Genomic DNA, 15,509 nt, shown 5'->3' on the forward strand with positions numbered 1-15,509 from the left:
ACTCCCCAAAGTTGTTCTCTGACCTCTGCACGAGCATTGTGGTGCTTGAGCACTTGTGCTTCCTTGCACACGTGCACACACAATAAATATGCAACATTTTGTTTTTGTTTTTAAAGACTCTGGAATTAGTAATTCTGGGTTCACCTTGCAGCTATTCCACCCTTTATGTGTCTGACAGTTAGTTGTAAATGTCAACTTGAGTAGAGAACAACCAAATAGATGCAAGAGCATTATCCGTGAGTGTATCTGGGAGGGTATTTCTGGAAAAGATTGGTAGTTGTATCAGTGGGCTGAATAAAGGGCCACCAAGGCTGGAGAGATGGCTTACCGTACTGGCTGCTCTTGTAGAGGATCCAGGTTCAATCCCAACACCCACAGGGTGGCTCCTAACTGTCTGTAACTCCAATTCCAGGAGATCGGACACTTTCTGGTCTCTTCCGGGCAATGCATGAACACAGTACACAGACGTACAAGCAGGCATAATACCCATACACTTAAAATTAAAAATTTAAAAACCAAAAGATCCACCAAATGTGGATGGGTGGGTATTGATCCAGTGGGGGTTTTTTTGTTGTTTGTTTGTTTTGTTTTTTTCCATTTGACACAGCTGGAGTTATCTGGGAAGAGGAACCTGAACTGAGAAAAACGGCTCCATCAGATTGCCTGTAGGCAAGACTAGCCTTTGCTCGGTTCCTGCCTTCAAGTTTCTGCCATTGAGCCCTTGATGAGGAAACCTGTAAGCCAAATAAACCTTTTCTCCAAGTTGCTTCTGGCCATGCGGTTTTATCATAGCAACAGAAAGCTCACTAAGACCCATCTAATCTGCTGAGGGTCCCCACAAGATAAAGGGTGGAGGACAGGTACACTAGTTCTCAATGGAAACCAGGATGTTCTTCTCCTCCCTTGGTAATCAAAAGTCTTGGTTCTCCTGCTTTGGGACTCTAGGACTTACATTAGGCTCTCTCTTTCCTCTAGTTTCCCCGGCCTTTGGACTTAAACAGAGCTGTGTTGACAACTGTATATGTGTTATCGATCCTGTTCTTTGGAGTGCTCTAGTCATTTAGAACTCTCTTCCTCTCTATGATTGTCTGCTACCAAGTCTGTCATATGGATGTCAAAGACCTAGATGAGGACAGGTGAGATGATCATGTGTATCGACTACGGCAGGCTGTCCTAAATGGAAGCGCTGCTTTCATGAGCTGATATAATGCAATCACTGGCCTCTAGCACAATGCCTGACACATACTTTGCATTCTGTGTTGTTGTTATTATTATTGTTGTTGTTGTTATTTAAGACAGGATTTTCCCATGGAGTCCTGGCTGCCCAGGACTTGCTCTGTAGACCAGGTTGGTCTCGAACTCAGAGATTCACCTGCCTAGGCTTCCTGAGTGCCGCCAGCACCTGGCTGCATTCTGTGTGTATTTAATAAATAAATGGATGAATGTTTACTTGCCCATAGCCCCTGCATAAAAGCAGGGCCATATTTGGCTTATTTCTGTGTCCCCTGTGTTGAGAAGAAAACCAGGAACACTGGAATACTTAATAAATGTTTGTTGTCTGAGTCAATGAGATAATGAAGCTGAGCTGGAGAATCACCTTCCTTGGGGCTACCAACCGCAAGGTGATTGGTAAGGGAGGATCAGCTGACACCAGCTGAAGCTTAGCTTCTGCAGGAGAGAATAGCCAGGGGACATTTTAGTTTGGGCTATTATGCTATGGGAAGGGGCCGGCCTCTGAAGTGTTGTTTTATTTTGTTTTAATGCTCATGTGTTCATGCGTATCATAGCACTAACAGTGGTCTCAGTTTTCTCCCTCTGCCATGTGGGCTCTAGGGATCGAACTCAGGTTGTCGGATTTGGCAGCAAGAGCCTTTACTGTTGAGCCATCTCACTGAACTCAGGTGTGTGTTTGCTTAAAAATTTGACTCTGGTTCTTCGGCACCATGGTGAATGCCTTTATCTCCAGCACCCCTTAGCGGGGCATGGCAGGAAGTCAAAGAGTAGCCTGGCTAGTTAGATGTTGTGTGTCGCTTTTTGCTATCCTGCCTAAGCTCTCGGAAGGGACCCTGCTTCCCTTGAATCCACGGATAAAAGACACACCCACACAGTTGTTCCTTTTCTTTCTTTTTAAAATTTTATTTATTTATTTATTTATATTTATATGTCGTGTGTTTTGCCTGCATGTATGTCTGAGTGTGAGGGTGTCAAATCTTGGAGTTACAGATGGTTGTGAGCCACCATGTGGTTGCTGAGAATTGAACTCAGGACCTCTAGAAGAGCAGTCAGTGCTCTTTAACACTCTCTCCAGCCCCCAGATGTCCATTTTCAACTCACAATTGCTGGCCCTACTATCTTCCACTGGGAAAAGCGTGCCCTTCACATTATTCATATCTCTGCTCCTCCCACCTGCCCTAAACTTTAGTTGCTAGGCTACATCTAGTCTCTGCTTAACATCACTGGCCTATAGGAGTGGCTTATGTCACTACTCCTCTCAAGACCTCACTTGGCTACTTGGTTCTCCTCTCTCGCCCATTCTTTCCACCCAGTAATTGGCTCATGGCTTTCTTTACTGACAGATCAAGAACCAATTGGGGAAGCTGGGCAGTGGTGGCATACACACCTTTAATTCCAGCACTCGGGAGGCAGAGGCAGGAGGATTTCTGAATTCGAGGCCAGCCTGGTCTACAGAGTGAGTTCCAGGACAGCCAGGGCTACACAGAGAAACCCTGTCTCAAAAAACCAATAATAATAATAATAATAATAATAATAATGCGTCTACGTTGAGTATAGTTGCTCAAGCCTATAATCCTAGCACTTGGGAGGATAGCCTGAGACAGAGGCAGGAGGATTGCCCTGAAAGTTTGAGACCAGTTTAGGCTACAGCACCAGTTCCAGGACAATATGCAAGCAGTTTATAGCATCCACATTGTATTAGGCAATGTAGAGGTCATTGCAATATGGAGACTGTGCGTTGTTCCTTCTCCGTCTCTCTCTTTGACATGGTTTCTCTGTGTAGCCATGGCTGGCCTGGAGCTGTCTATGTAGACCAGGCTGGCCACACACAGAGATCTGCCTGCTTCTGCGTCCCAAGTGCTGGGATCAGAGACTTGTGTACACCTGTGGAACCTTCAGTGTTTTTGCGATTCTGAGGCTGGGACCCAGACTGCTCAGGAGGTTAATCATTAGTCTCCCACATGACCTGTAGGGCATCCAGTAAATGACCCTTATGGTGCAATTAAGAAGCCTACAGTTTATGTGCCACTGAGGGCTGGGTGTCACAGATCCGGCAGTGGGGCTGTCTGTTAATCTTCCCAGAATGATTTCAAGTGCACTTTTCCCCATTCGTCCCTGAAATTCCCCGGGATCTTAACTCCTGGATTAAATTGTTTTTTTTTCTCCTCTCATGTTGATAAGCTATTGTGTGCAACCACAGACCATCCCAGCAGCTAGCCAACACAGGGACTAGCCTGAGCCTTTCATTCTTTTGAAAGCAACAAGTTCATCCCCCCCGCCCCAGCCCCCTCTTTAAAATGTAAATGACCCTGAGAAGTTCTACACTGCTAGCTGGATTGTGTGAAAGCTTTTCCCAGGCCACAGATAGCCTAAGAGGCTTTTTTAGTGGGGTGTGGGGAACCGAGAGCCAGGGGCTGGGGAGGTTCCCAGGGTGCTCATGTGTGTTTTTTCCCATAGACTGTTTTCCTAGACTTGTTGCTGAGCAGTGTTACAAAGCACCTGGCCTGGTGGTTCAAGCCTGTAGCCTTCCTTCAGTTGATGCTGAGGCAGCATAGTCACAAGTTCAAAGTCTGCCTGGGCTGTATAGAGTGAGATTAAGGCTAGCCTGGCAACTAGTGGAGATCTTGTCTCAAAAAAAAGTACAAAAAGGGCTGGGTATATAGCTATCCATAGCCTGGGTGCTGGGTTCCATTTTCTACTAACAACAACAAAGTGTGTTAGAGTATGAAGGAGAATCTTCCAAGGGACCGGACGTGCAGTTCAATATGTAGAGTGCCTACCTAGCATTCTCAGGGCCCTGGGTTGGATTCTCACTTATTCCTACTAACTTGGGAAGTCTGGTGCAGTATGGAGGAGACACACACCTGAAATCCTAGTGCTTGGGAGAAGAGGATAGGCAGATCAGAAGTTTATGCTTAGCCTTACCTACATAGTTAGCATGAGGCTATCCTGGGCTGGAAACCTTATCTCACTCCCCCCATCTCCCACCACCACCACCACTCGAGAACCTTCCTAATGTAATGCTATCAATACCACCCTTTTATGGATTCATAAATGCAGCCGCGGGTGGAGGGGAGAGTGCATAATTCGGTTCCTGCAGCAGAGTCTCTACCTACTGGCTCGGTGAGTCTTCATACTCAATTGAAGTTTTATGCCTGTTTGACAGAAGGGTAAACTGAGGAAGGTCACTACTGCACAGAGCCCCAACTGTATAGGGAGCCTCTTGGTGCTTTCTTGTCAGCCTGCATAGCCAGGCTGAGGCACTGAGTGACCCTTTCTGTCCCTCTCCAGAGGACTTGATGAGAAATCTGAAGGGTGCATTAGACCTGACCTGTATTGCTGCCCTTAGTTGTTGTCTAAAATCCTTTTTATTGAATTATCACTGTGTAATGGAAGGGTCAATGAAGAGTCATCTCGGAGTTCCGAGGCCAGTGCTTGGCTGGGCAAAAGAAAGCAACGCTCCAAAGACTCCCTGCACCCAGCCATGATATAAAATATGTATTTTTATGTAACTGAGAGGAAAAATAAAATAAACGATGAGGCTGCCCCGTGGAGAGAAGACGCCCCTTTCTTTATTTCCATTTTCTCTTTCAGGGCATGATCTGGGCAGGAGCTTCAGTGGGAAAGGAAATACCAGAGTCCTCGCCCTCTGAGCTGCCTGGTGGGCTAAGAAGCAGAGGGAACCAAGAAGCGGAAATCCAAAATGCTGCTGCTGTGTGTGTGTGTGTGTGTGTGTGTGTGTGTGTGTGTGTGTGTGTGTGCGTGTGCGCGTGCTTGGAAAGCCATTAAAACAGAGCGGTCAGCCTGCAGGGAAGGCTGGCAGAATTAGTGTGGGTTACGTGGGCTAGAAACAGCACCTCTATAGATGAGGCTGTGCTCTCTGTGGGCTCAGGTTCACCATTAACACTATGGGAAATACTGATGGTCAGATAGGGCTGGGCCTTTCAAAGGCACAGCCTCCACACCTCAGTGATTGTTTTGGCCTTAGTACAGAAGAGGACTTGCCCAGTGCCATACAGGCTAGTGACTGGCAGGGATATATGATTTTGTAGTTTTTGGTTGCTTCTTGAGATTCTCAGGGCTCAAATCCAGTTTGTCGCTGAGGAGGGTGGCTTTGAAGTCACGATTTTCCTGCCTACGTGTAATCCCTATGTGCCTATTATAGGCACCACCATACCTGCTTTACACTGTGCTGAGGGTGGTACCCAGGGCCTCATGTATGAGCTACATCCCCAATCTCTGTTTTGCCAAGGTTGGACCAATAGGAATGAGAGATGCCTTTGTTTTCATATATCCAAGCAACACGGACATGGCAGGCCATAGGCAGACAGGGAAACTAATCTAATATTTGTCTATTTTATTTTTGATCCTAAAATTATGTACCAGGGACAGAATTCTCAGGTGCAGGTGGCTATGCCATGACTATGGTATTAAACGTCTCAATCTCTGGAACAGGAGAGCTTGAGTTCTGGACTTTCCTCCTTTAACACGTTGACTTGCTACACGATATCAAGTTGTAGGTAAATAACAGATTTGAGTAACATCTCTTCCAGCTCAGATGGGAGAGGGCTGGAGAGATGGCTCAGCGGTTGAGAGCATTGACTGCCTTTCGAAAGGACCGGGTTCAAATCCCAGCACCCCCATGGCATTTCACAACTGGCTGTAATTCTAGTTCCAAGGGACCTGACATCCTCACACCAATACACATAAACAAAATAAATTATTAAAAAATAAAACCCAACAGAACAACTGATGAGGAGGGCTGGAGAGATGGCTCAGTGGTTGAGAGCACTGGCTGCTTCCAAAGGACCCAGGTTCAAATCCCAGCAACCACATGGTAGTTACAGCTGTCTGTAATTCCAGTTCCAGGAGATCTGATACCCTCACATAGACATACACGGAGGGAGAACAATGTAAGTAAAAGATTTAAAATAAAAAGCAACAACAACAAAACAAAACAAAACAAAAAACCTGATGGATGTGGGATGCATAGGATGCTGCTACTTGGGGGTCCCAAGGTCAAAGCCAGTCTGGGTTACCTAGTCCTGAGAACTGAAGTTAAGAGAACAGATTTTAGCCGGGCAGTAAGGTAGTGGGTACCTGTAGCTCCATCCCAGAAGTGAGAAGGCTGAGTTTGAACAATGATGAGTTTAAAGCCATGCTGGGCTACATAGCAAGGCTATGTCTCAAAAGGGAGCCGGTCAGGTGTTAGAAAATTAGATTAGCCTGGTCTGGTACCCCACTTGTGCAATCCCAGCATTCGGGAGACTGAAACAGGAGGATGGCTAAGACTAAGACAATTCCAGGCCCACCTGAGTTGGAAAACAAACAAACAAAAAAGCTACCAAACAAAATAAAACCGTCGGAGAAATAGCTCAGTCAGTAAAGGCCAATGGCGGCAATGCAATCCCAAGACCCTCTTGGTGGAAGAAGAGAATTGACTCTTGAAGGCTGTCGTCTTATCTCCACAATCGGTCTGTGGCACGTGCGTTTGCGAGCACAGGATCGCGCTCTCGCCCGCGCACGCACCCCTCCCCCCATGTTAAAATGTCATTTAAAATCCCTAAGCAAACAAACTCATCCAACCAAAGAAAATAAAAACATAAGAAACAAAACGGAAACCTAGATGATGAATAAAGTCCTTTGTAACTCCATGTCTCCGTGGGTCAGAGCACAGCTAGGCTAGGATTCGAACGACCGTGGAATAGGAAGCTGGGAAGTCTTCTAAGGCCGGCCCCATGCCACCAACTACAGACAGGGGTGGAGGAAGTTGAGGGCCCTGCAGTTCCTTGGCTGCCACCTGCAGGTGCGTCCCCAGCCAATCAGCGGCGCCGGGGGCGGTGCCTGCGGGCTCACCTGGCGGCCGCAGCCTCTGCGCTGCTCACTGGTGTGGGAGCCGCGGCGCACTACTGAGTTCCCAAGAACTTCTGCTAGACTCCTGCCCGGCCTAACCCGGCCCTGCCCGACCGCACCCGAGCTCAGTGTTTGCTCGGCGTCTGCCGGGTCCGCCATGGGAGCCCGGTGCCGCAGCTTTTCCGCGCTCCTGCTCCTGCTGCAGGTATGTGGAGGGTCCTGACTCGTGCCCCATGATCCGCTTCGCTGTGTTTTTCTGCCGGCTGTGGTCCCGCTTCCCTTCTTCCAAGAAAGTTGGGATCCGGAGGGCCAGATCGCCCTGGGCGCTGCGCGGTGCGGGGCTGAGTGCGGTGGAGTGGGAGGGAGGTCCAGGCGGGCGCGGAGTGGTCGCCTCTGGCGCAGGTTCCCAGGTGGGGGCGCGCCACGCTGCCGGCTCCCGGGTCCCCGGGTTGAGCAGGGTCCCTGTTTGAGACAGAGGAGGCGTGGAGCAGGATGGGGGCCTGCCTGTAGAAGGTGGGGTGCTGAAGTAGCGCGGACGATCCGAGATAAGGGAAGGGATTTTAGTATTATAAAAGCACCTGTCCTGTTAGGGAGGGACCGTAGATTGGGGTACCCGAGAGGAGTCTGCGGGTGTGCGTTGAGACCGTTCGCGGTCGAAGGAAAGTGGTGTCCGGAAGAGTCAAGGCGTCTCCAGTGAGATGCAAATGGAGCTAGGAGAGGAAGGTGGACTAGGTTGCCAGGTGGTGGCCCCAGATGTCCCCTCCCCCAAAGGCTTTTGGAGCTTGGCGGCTGGTTTCGGGATGAGCGGATAGCGTCCCTGTGTGCCCTGAGGGGGGTCCTCCCCACTAATCCCGGCGCCCGAGGCGAGGGAAGGGTTACCCTTGGTTTCGGTGTGGGCTGCTGGGAACCCCCTCAAGTCACCAGTTTGCTTACTTTACCTCCATCCCAGGTCTCCTCATGGCTTTGCCAGGAGCTGGAGCCTGAGTCCTGCAGTCCCGGCTTCAGTTCCGAGGTCTACACCTTCCCGGTGCCGGAGAGGCACCTGGAGAGAGGCCATGTCCTGGGCAGAGGTAAGGGAAACTGATGGTGTTACTCGGCCGAGTGGGGTCGGGTAGTGAAGGCGCCAAGAAATCGTGCTACCATGCTGGTAGGGTGGAATGGACAAAACTCTTCCTTGGAATTTACGGCAGATTTGGGAGTCTTATTTATCGATTGTGGTTGATCAAGGTAGATATGTCTGGCTCTGCTATTTATACGGGGCAGAAATGGGCCAAGGGTATTTAGAGGTCATCGGTATTCCTCCAACTGATTACTGGAGCCGGTCTATCATTTCAGACCGCCAAACCTGCTGGGTAGAGCCAGTTGGACTGTAGTTCCATTTAATGATGAGCAATTGGAGGCTCATAGAGTGACTTCACAGGGTCAGCAGGGCAGGCATTTGAACCGGGATTTGACTCCCACTATTTAGGTATAGTCACTGAGGAACCGGTTCATAATGACTTGTGGTTTTTGTTCATAAGGATAAAAATACTCGATACAGGTGCTGCTTTCCCAAGGAATAGGTTTTTTTTGTTTTGTTTTTTTGTTTTTTTGTTTTTTGTTTTCTTTAAGAAAAAAAAAGAAAAGGTAGCTCTGACTCATACATTCAAACACTCAATATATATTGAGGTCTTATTGTGATAATCTAGAATTTTCTTTGTATAACTGTAGGGAATGGCTGGGAGCAAGGCAAGAGGACCAGGTTTTTGTTAATGTTGTTTCTTTTTTAACTATTTTCCCTAGTTTCTAGGTGCTTCTTTTGCACCAAAATGACCTCCCCCCTCATGATTTTAGTTGATCCCCAAAGTATGATAAACAAAAAGCAATAATTTTAAAAGGAGAAGTCACACACAATCCCTTTCTGGGAATAGATTCACCGAGGTTCTTCTTCCAGTCGTAAGCCACCTGAAAAATCTACAGCACTCATGATGGTGTCTAAAAGTTTGCTGTGAGCTTTGGAAGTTGGGTCCAGGTTTGGTGGTGCACCTTACAGAGAAATAGCGGCCCGACTGGTTGGTCTTAACTTGCTTTTCTGAGATCTGACTGGTTTTGTGGAGCTTTCTTTGGGTCCAGAAAGGCTGCAGCCCTGTGGTCCTGAGGTTGGAATGGTCAGGGATCCTTCAGCCAGTCTCCACGTGACTCTTGCCCAAGGACGAATCTGAGCCTCTGGTAGGTTGCTGAGAGCAGGGAGCATCCGGCCTGCCTTCAGTGGCACGTTGGGATGGGCTAGCGAGGCATGAGTGTTCTAGGATGTTTCCAAGGACCGCAGTGAGTGTCTGAGAATAAATAAGTAGACGTCGTGTCACTCAGGGTTGAGCTTGGTGGGCTTGGAGACAGGAATGCTTATATATTAGGGATCAGTGCAAGTCCTGGTGGCTTGCTGATGCGTATGTGTGCCTGAGTTACGACAGTCTTTGGTAGCAGTGCTAAGGATGAAACCTTCAGCCTGTTGTTACATGTTAGCCAGGCACCTAACCACCAGTGTGTTGGTTGGGTCGATTTGTTTGTTTATGAGACAGGATGTCCCTGTGTGACATGGGCTGGTCAGAAATTCACAGTTTGATTTTCCTGCTTCAGACTCCAGTGCTGGGATTCCAGGGTCACCTTGACGCTGACCCAGCTTTAATTTACACCTCTACGTGCTAGTGTCTGGTCACTCACACCACTGCATATCAGTGACAAGATCACTTAAAAACTGATAGTACCACCTGCTCACTCACGCCCCTTAAGGCGAGTGAGTCATTTACCTAAGGTAAAAATGAGAACTTCTGGAGGGTGGACACCATTCCAGTCCTCAAGGAAATCAGGAGCCTGAAGCATCTACGACTGGTCCTCCTCTTTTTGGTTTTCTTTTCTCTCAAAAAGAGAGGGGATGAAAACAAAACAAAAGAGAGGGAAGTGAGTGAGCTGCCCCAGCGGTGGTCACACCTGTGACCTGCACTCCCGGAAGTGAAGTGTGTGAGCTGCAGCTGTGGTGGTTCCCATTCGTGATCAGCCCTTGGGAGGCCAAGGCAAGAGGATTGCTAAAAGTTGTAGGTTTGAGGTCAGCCTGGTCTAAGTAGTGGGTTACAGACTAACCTGGGCTACAGAGTGAAATGAGACCTTTAAAAAAAAAAACAAGGAAAAAGGAAGGAAGGAGGAAGGAAAGAAAGAGAGAAGGGTGGAAAGGAAGGAAGGGAGGGAGGGAGGGAGGGATATGTGTGTGCTTTTGGGGAAAACAGTCCATTGTGAAATAGACTGTGGACAGAGGTCTTAACGTAGGGGGAGCTGAGAGTGGCTGGTGTTGATGGAGATAGAACATGCTCCGCGGGAGGTAGAGAGCCCCCGCTGAGAGCATTGCCCCCGCCCCCAAAGGCAGGGAGCCACTTCACCCCGCTGAGAGCACACCCAGTGGGAGGTAGAGAGCCCCGCCCCCGCCGGTGGTTTAGGTGGGAGAAGCACCCTCCACACAGCATCCCACAAGCTTCCATGCTTCCCGCGGCTGGTTCCAGTTCCCTTTAAGTCTGAGACTCCACCACTGCTCACCCGGGGTCTAATTGCACCAGTGGAGTGTGGGATTGCGCTAGATCAGAGGTATCTTTCCAGAAATCACACACTGCACCCCAGAAAATTGAAAATGAATTGCCTTCATTTAGGAAGGTGGGGACACTCTTTCGACCTTCTGGGGAAACCGAGGATTGTGACCTTGGCTCCAGGTTCCACTATGCAGGCTTCTGAGAATCTGACACAGGTGGCTTAAAGGTCACAAACAGGCTTTGATGAGCTCTGTTAGCATCGTCCCGATGCCCTGTAAGCTTGCCTGTAGAATCTCTGGCTTCTAAAATGCAGAATCTTAAAAACTGAAAACCCAAACCCCTCCACTACCCAAGCATATCCTTTAGTTAGGTTGATTTGTTTATTTTTTCTGTTTTGGGTTTTTGTTGTTTGTTTTTGAGATAGGATCTCACTATTAGCCTTAGCTGGGCTGGACTTCACTGTTGTAGACCAGGCTGCCCTTGATTTCACAGAGATCTTTCTGCTTCTGCTTCCTGAGTGCTGGGCAGACACACCAGCTGTGGCTCTTCGGTTTCTATTTCTTGTTTTTGTTTTTTTGAGACAGGGTCCCAGGTAGTTCAGGCTGGCCTGCAACCCTCTATGTAGTAGAGGATGATTGAATTTGTGATCTTTCTGCTCCCACTTTCCTGGGGCTAGGATACAAGTGTATACCACTATGCTGGTTCTTGCTTGTTTTAAAGCTGATTCACTGTTTTTGTTTGTTTGTTTGTTTTTACTTTTATTTAATATGTATGTTTGTGTGTCATTCTTTTCAGGGACTAATCTCTGTCCCGTTCTAATTTTAGTTTATGTGTGGCAGAGTGAAGCACTCTGTGGTTTGAGACAGGGTCTAACCCAGGCTAGTGTGGAACTCAACAGTGTAGCGCAGATTAGCCTTGAATTCATGGTGATCCTCCTGCCTCAGCTTCCTGAGTGCTGGGATTCCCAACAACAATCACCAAGTCCAGTTTAAGTTGTTTCTTTAGAGTTGTTGATTATTATTATTTTTTTAAGCACAATCTTTTCAGGGATCTGGCCTTTGCCTTTCAGAGCTACAGGATTAATACACAAAGTTACATCCATGTAGGGTGCTGGTAAATCCTTTAATTGATGGCTTCCACAGCTTTTTTTTTTTTTTTTTTTTTTTTTTTTTTTTTTTGGTTTTTTTTTTTTTTTTTCGAGACAGGGTTTCTCTGTATAGCCCTGGCTGTCCTGGAACTCACTCTGTAGACCAGGCTGGCCTCGAACTCAGAAATCCGCCTGCCTCTGCCTCCCCGAGTACTGGGATTAAAGGCGTGCGCCACCACGCCCGGCTTCCACAGCTTTATAATGTCTGTAGGACAAACGGGCCTGGGCTTTGGTTATTTGATGGATTGACCTAGTTCTCAGGCAGCCACCTGTGTGGACTAAATACACCCATTTCTTCTCCATTCTGAAGGATGTGCTGAAAGCCGCCTTGGACAGTGAGAAAAGCAAACATGGAAGCCTGCTGTAGGATCACCTTACACCATCAGATACCCACTTCCCACCCCCGGCTTCCTGAACTTTCTGTAATTACTCATGCCAGTGACTAGGGCTCATGTGGGCCATCCCAGGAAGGAGACTAGTGGCTGCCATTCTGTCCTGGTCTTTGTGTCTCCCGAGGAGGAGTGTAGGTGGTGAGGTCACAGGCTAAGCCAGGCCATTTAAGGAAAGCTGCCTCAGCTCCAGCCCAGCCCTCTCTGCCAGGTGGATATGGAAATCCCGGTTTACTCTCTGGGGCCTTTTATTGGCTGAAATGCTCACCTTGGTATCTGTTACACATTCCCTTCCAAGAGCAGAGCTAGATAAGCCAGGTGTGGAGACAATCAGCTCTTGAAATCTCCCAGAAGCTGCCAAACCCCTAAAATCAGCAAGAGACACCCCTCATAGTCCAGACTCAGCTGTTTTATTCTGCCTCTCCCTGATCTCTTTTCAGGGCATAAAGTTTTCCAAGGAGAAGAATGAAATCAGTATAGCAGGTCATTGAGAAAGTATAGAAAGGCTCAGGTTGAACTTCAGTGTCTGCTACCAATGTGTCATAAATAAGTCATTTTACTACTGTGAGACTCAGTTTACCCATTTGTTGAGTATGAAAAAAAATCATATATATTTGTTATGCTATATGTATCAATGCATATTTGATTCATAAACACCTCATGCTAACTGGAGTATGTGCATCTGGCTGTCCATATTGAGTTACTGTTTTAAGCCAGCCCTAGGCTAGACTCTGGGGCTAAAGCAATGAGTAAAACGTATTTGGCTGAACATAAATATGGGAGGGGGGTGGAATGCATGAATGTAAAGAATGCTGGCATAAGTAGGACCAGTGAGTTGGGTGTGGCAGTGCACCTTGGAGACAGAGCCAGGCGGACCTCTGAGTTCAAGGACAGTCATCAGGGCTCCACAGAGAAATCCTGTCCAAAAAAAAAAAAAAAAATCAGTGGGGAAAGGCACCTGCCATCGAGGCTGAAGACCTGAATTTGGTCCACAGGATCCACGTGGTAGGAAAGAAAGAACTTCCAAGGGTTATTCTCTAACCTCCATACTTATATGTGAGTGTACACTTAAGTAATGTTTGTTTGTTTGTTTTGTTCCTGTTATGTTTTGTTTGTTTTTAAAGCCAAGTCTGGTGGTTCAGGCATTTAATCATAGCACCCAGAAGGCAGAGTTCAAGGGCAGCCTGGTCTACATAGGAAATTGTAGGCCTATACAGTGAAACCCTGTTTCAAAGGAAGATTAAAGGAAAAAAGTCTTGCACTCTTCCACACCCTGACCAAAGTCCTATAGTGAAACTCTGGTCCCCTCCCTCATCACTGCTATTGCCAAACTCAGTCTCCCTCTATGACCCACATCATGATAGCCAGGGCTAGACCGTTTGTAAAGATAAATCAGCCTTGTCTGGATAAATAACTCCAGGAAGGAGAAACTGCCGGCTGTAAAGAACCTTAGCAGTCGTATTCCCCAAAACCACCTATATAAGCCTCAAGTGCCCCTCCACCTTTCACAGACACCCCTCCCCTACGGGAGAGTATCTGTCCTGCACTGTTTGAAATAAACAGTCCTGTCTGTTGAGGTCAGTCTTCAGTCTTTTTTTCTGCTTCCAGTCTCTTAAGTTGCTTCAGAAATTTACCAAGAATCACTAAATAAAGCCAGCTGTGATGGTCCACATCTGTATTCCAGTGCTTCGAAGGCTGAGGCAGAGGGTCTCAAGTGTGAGGCTAGCCTGGGCTGCCTGTGGAACCCTGCCTTTTTTTGGGGAGCAGGCTTTTAAAAAATATTTATCACGGTGAAATATAAGGCAGGAGGATTGTTAGAAGTTCAATAAGGACAATCTGATTCTGTAGTGGGGTTCAGGCTAGCTAGGGCTACATACTAAACAAGGTCTCAACCTTGTTTTAGTAAGAGGAGGAGGAGGAAACAGAAGGAAAAAAAAGTAATTTCTTAGGCACCCAGTAGGCCTGCAAGTCTTGTTTTGAACAAATGAATGGATGCATGAATCAATCTTTGCTACCTTTCAGGCTCTATTCTGTGTCCCCAGAGCACCCCCGGCCCAGGAAAGTGAGCAGGGCACGGTAGGTCTGCTGGAATCTCTGATTGTACTTGTGAGGGCTCTGCCTAGCAGTCTCCCTGGAAGCTGAGCCTGGCCTTAGCCTCTTCCTTCTCTCTCAGAGCTTCTGAAGCCACAGAAGGGACGCATCAAACTCGGACCTAGAAATGAACGATTAGTCTTTTTTAGTGATTTTTTTTCTTCCGTCTTTATTTTTTGACACTCACTGGGTAGCCTTGGCTGGCCCAGAGCTCCCTAGGTTGGTCAGAGATCTGCCTGCCTCCTGCCTGGGTGTTGATATACAGGGATTCACCACTCTATGCTCTTACGAGCTGGCTTCGAACTCATCAGGCTTAGAATGTCGGGTCGTCTCACTTATACCTCCTAAGTGTTGGAATAACCAGTGTGCACCACCCAAGAGCCCCTAGCTGGGACTCTTGCCAGGCCTGTCTTCTCTAAGCCTTAGTATCCCCATCTCCAAAATGGGTATAACCATATGCATACGTATCCTAAGGGCATATACCAAAAGTTCAGTGAATACAGTAGAGTATGTAGGACCCCCTGCGGGCTAGCAGTAGAAGCCTTTCCCTTTCCATTATACCCTTGGTTCTAAAGTTGGTTGAAAGTTCCCCTAAGCTCTCTCCCGCCCAGCAAACCAGTCAAACCAGTTTCCTCATTCCCCGGGCTTCTGTACTAAGCAAACACTGCTTTGCAAACGGTTGACCAGGAGCTTGCCTTTGTTAGAGAAGGAAGTCCAATGGTGTTTTCTTCCTTGCAATGCCGGGAGTGGGTTTGCTGTGCCTTAGAAAGGGTTCAAACTGGGCTGGAAGTAGGGCCCCAGAGTAGCTGGGGGTTGGGGATTCAGGATGGCCTCAAGTTTGTTGTTCCCCAAACCCTCACTTTTTCTAGAACTATTTCATAATACACATGCTTAAGGATACCCATTTGTTGACCCATTGCAAAATGCTCTCTGACCCAGCTTCTGAGACTGGTTCACCCCCCATGGATAAGAATTGAGTCATCTGGTGCCATTCACAAATACAGATTAACCTCCCTCCCCCAATTTACTGAACCTCAACCAAAAAAAGATCCGCCTGCCTCTGCCTCCCAAGTGCTAGGATTTTAAAGGGCCACGGTACCACACGGATGGACACAACATTCATTTTCCTGACAGACCAGGAGTCAGGTCACAGGTGTTTGACTAGTAAACACCCGGTGCCAACCAGGGTGTGGGCATTTGGCTATCTACCCTGAGGCCCAAGATCCAAGAGCACCCGTGGTC

At 47.8% G+C, this 15,509-nt stretch overlaps 1 protein-coding gene across 1 annotated transcript in view; it reads left to right on the forward strand.

The window, feature by feature from the left end:
• The first annotated feature begins 7,098 nt into the window (after positions 1–7,098).
• Positions 7,099–15,509, forward strand: part of Cdh1 (cadherin 1) — a 66,898-nt gene continuing 58,487 nt past the window's right edge. The window contains exons 1-2 of the mRNA NM_009864.3: positions 7,099–7,291; positions 8,036–8,156. Coding sequence (NP_033994.1) covers positions 7,244–7,291; positions 8,036–8,156 — 169 coding nt within the window. The 5' untranslated portion in view covers positions 7,099–7,243. The remainder of the gene's footprint in view (positions 7,292–8,035; positions 8,157–15,509) is intronic.

The sequence above is a fragment of the Mus musculus genome, chromosome 8 (genome assembly GCF_000001635.26).
Source record: "Mus musculus strain C57BL/6J chromosome 8, GRCm38.p6 C57BL/6J".
Lineage (NCBI taxonomy): Eukaryota > Metazoa > Chordata > Mammalia > Rodentia > Muridae > Mus > Mus musculus.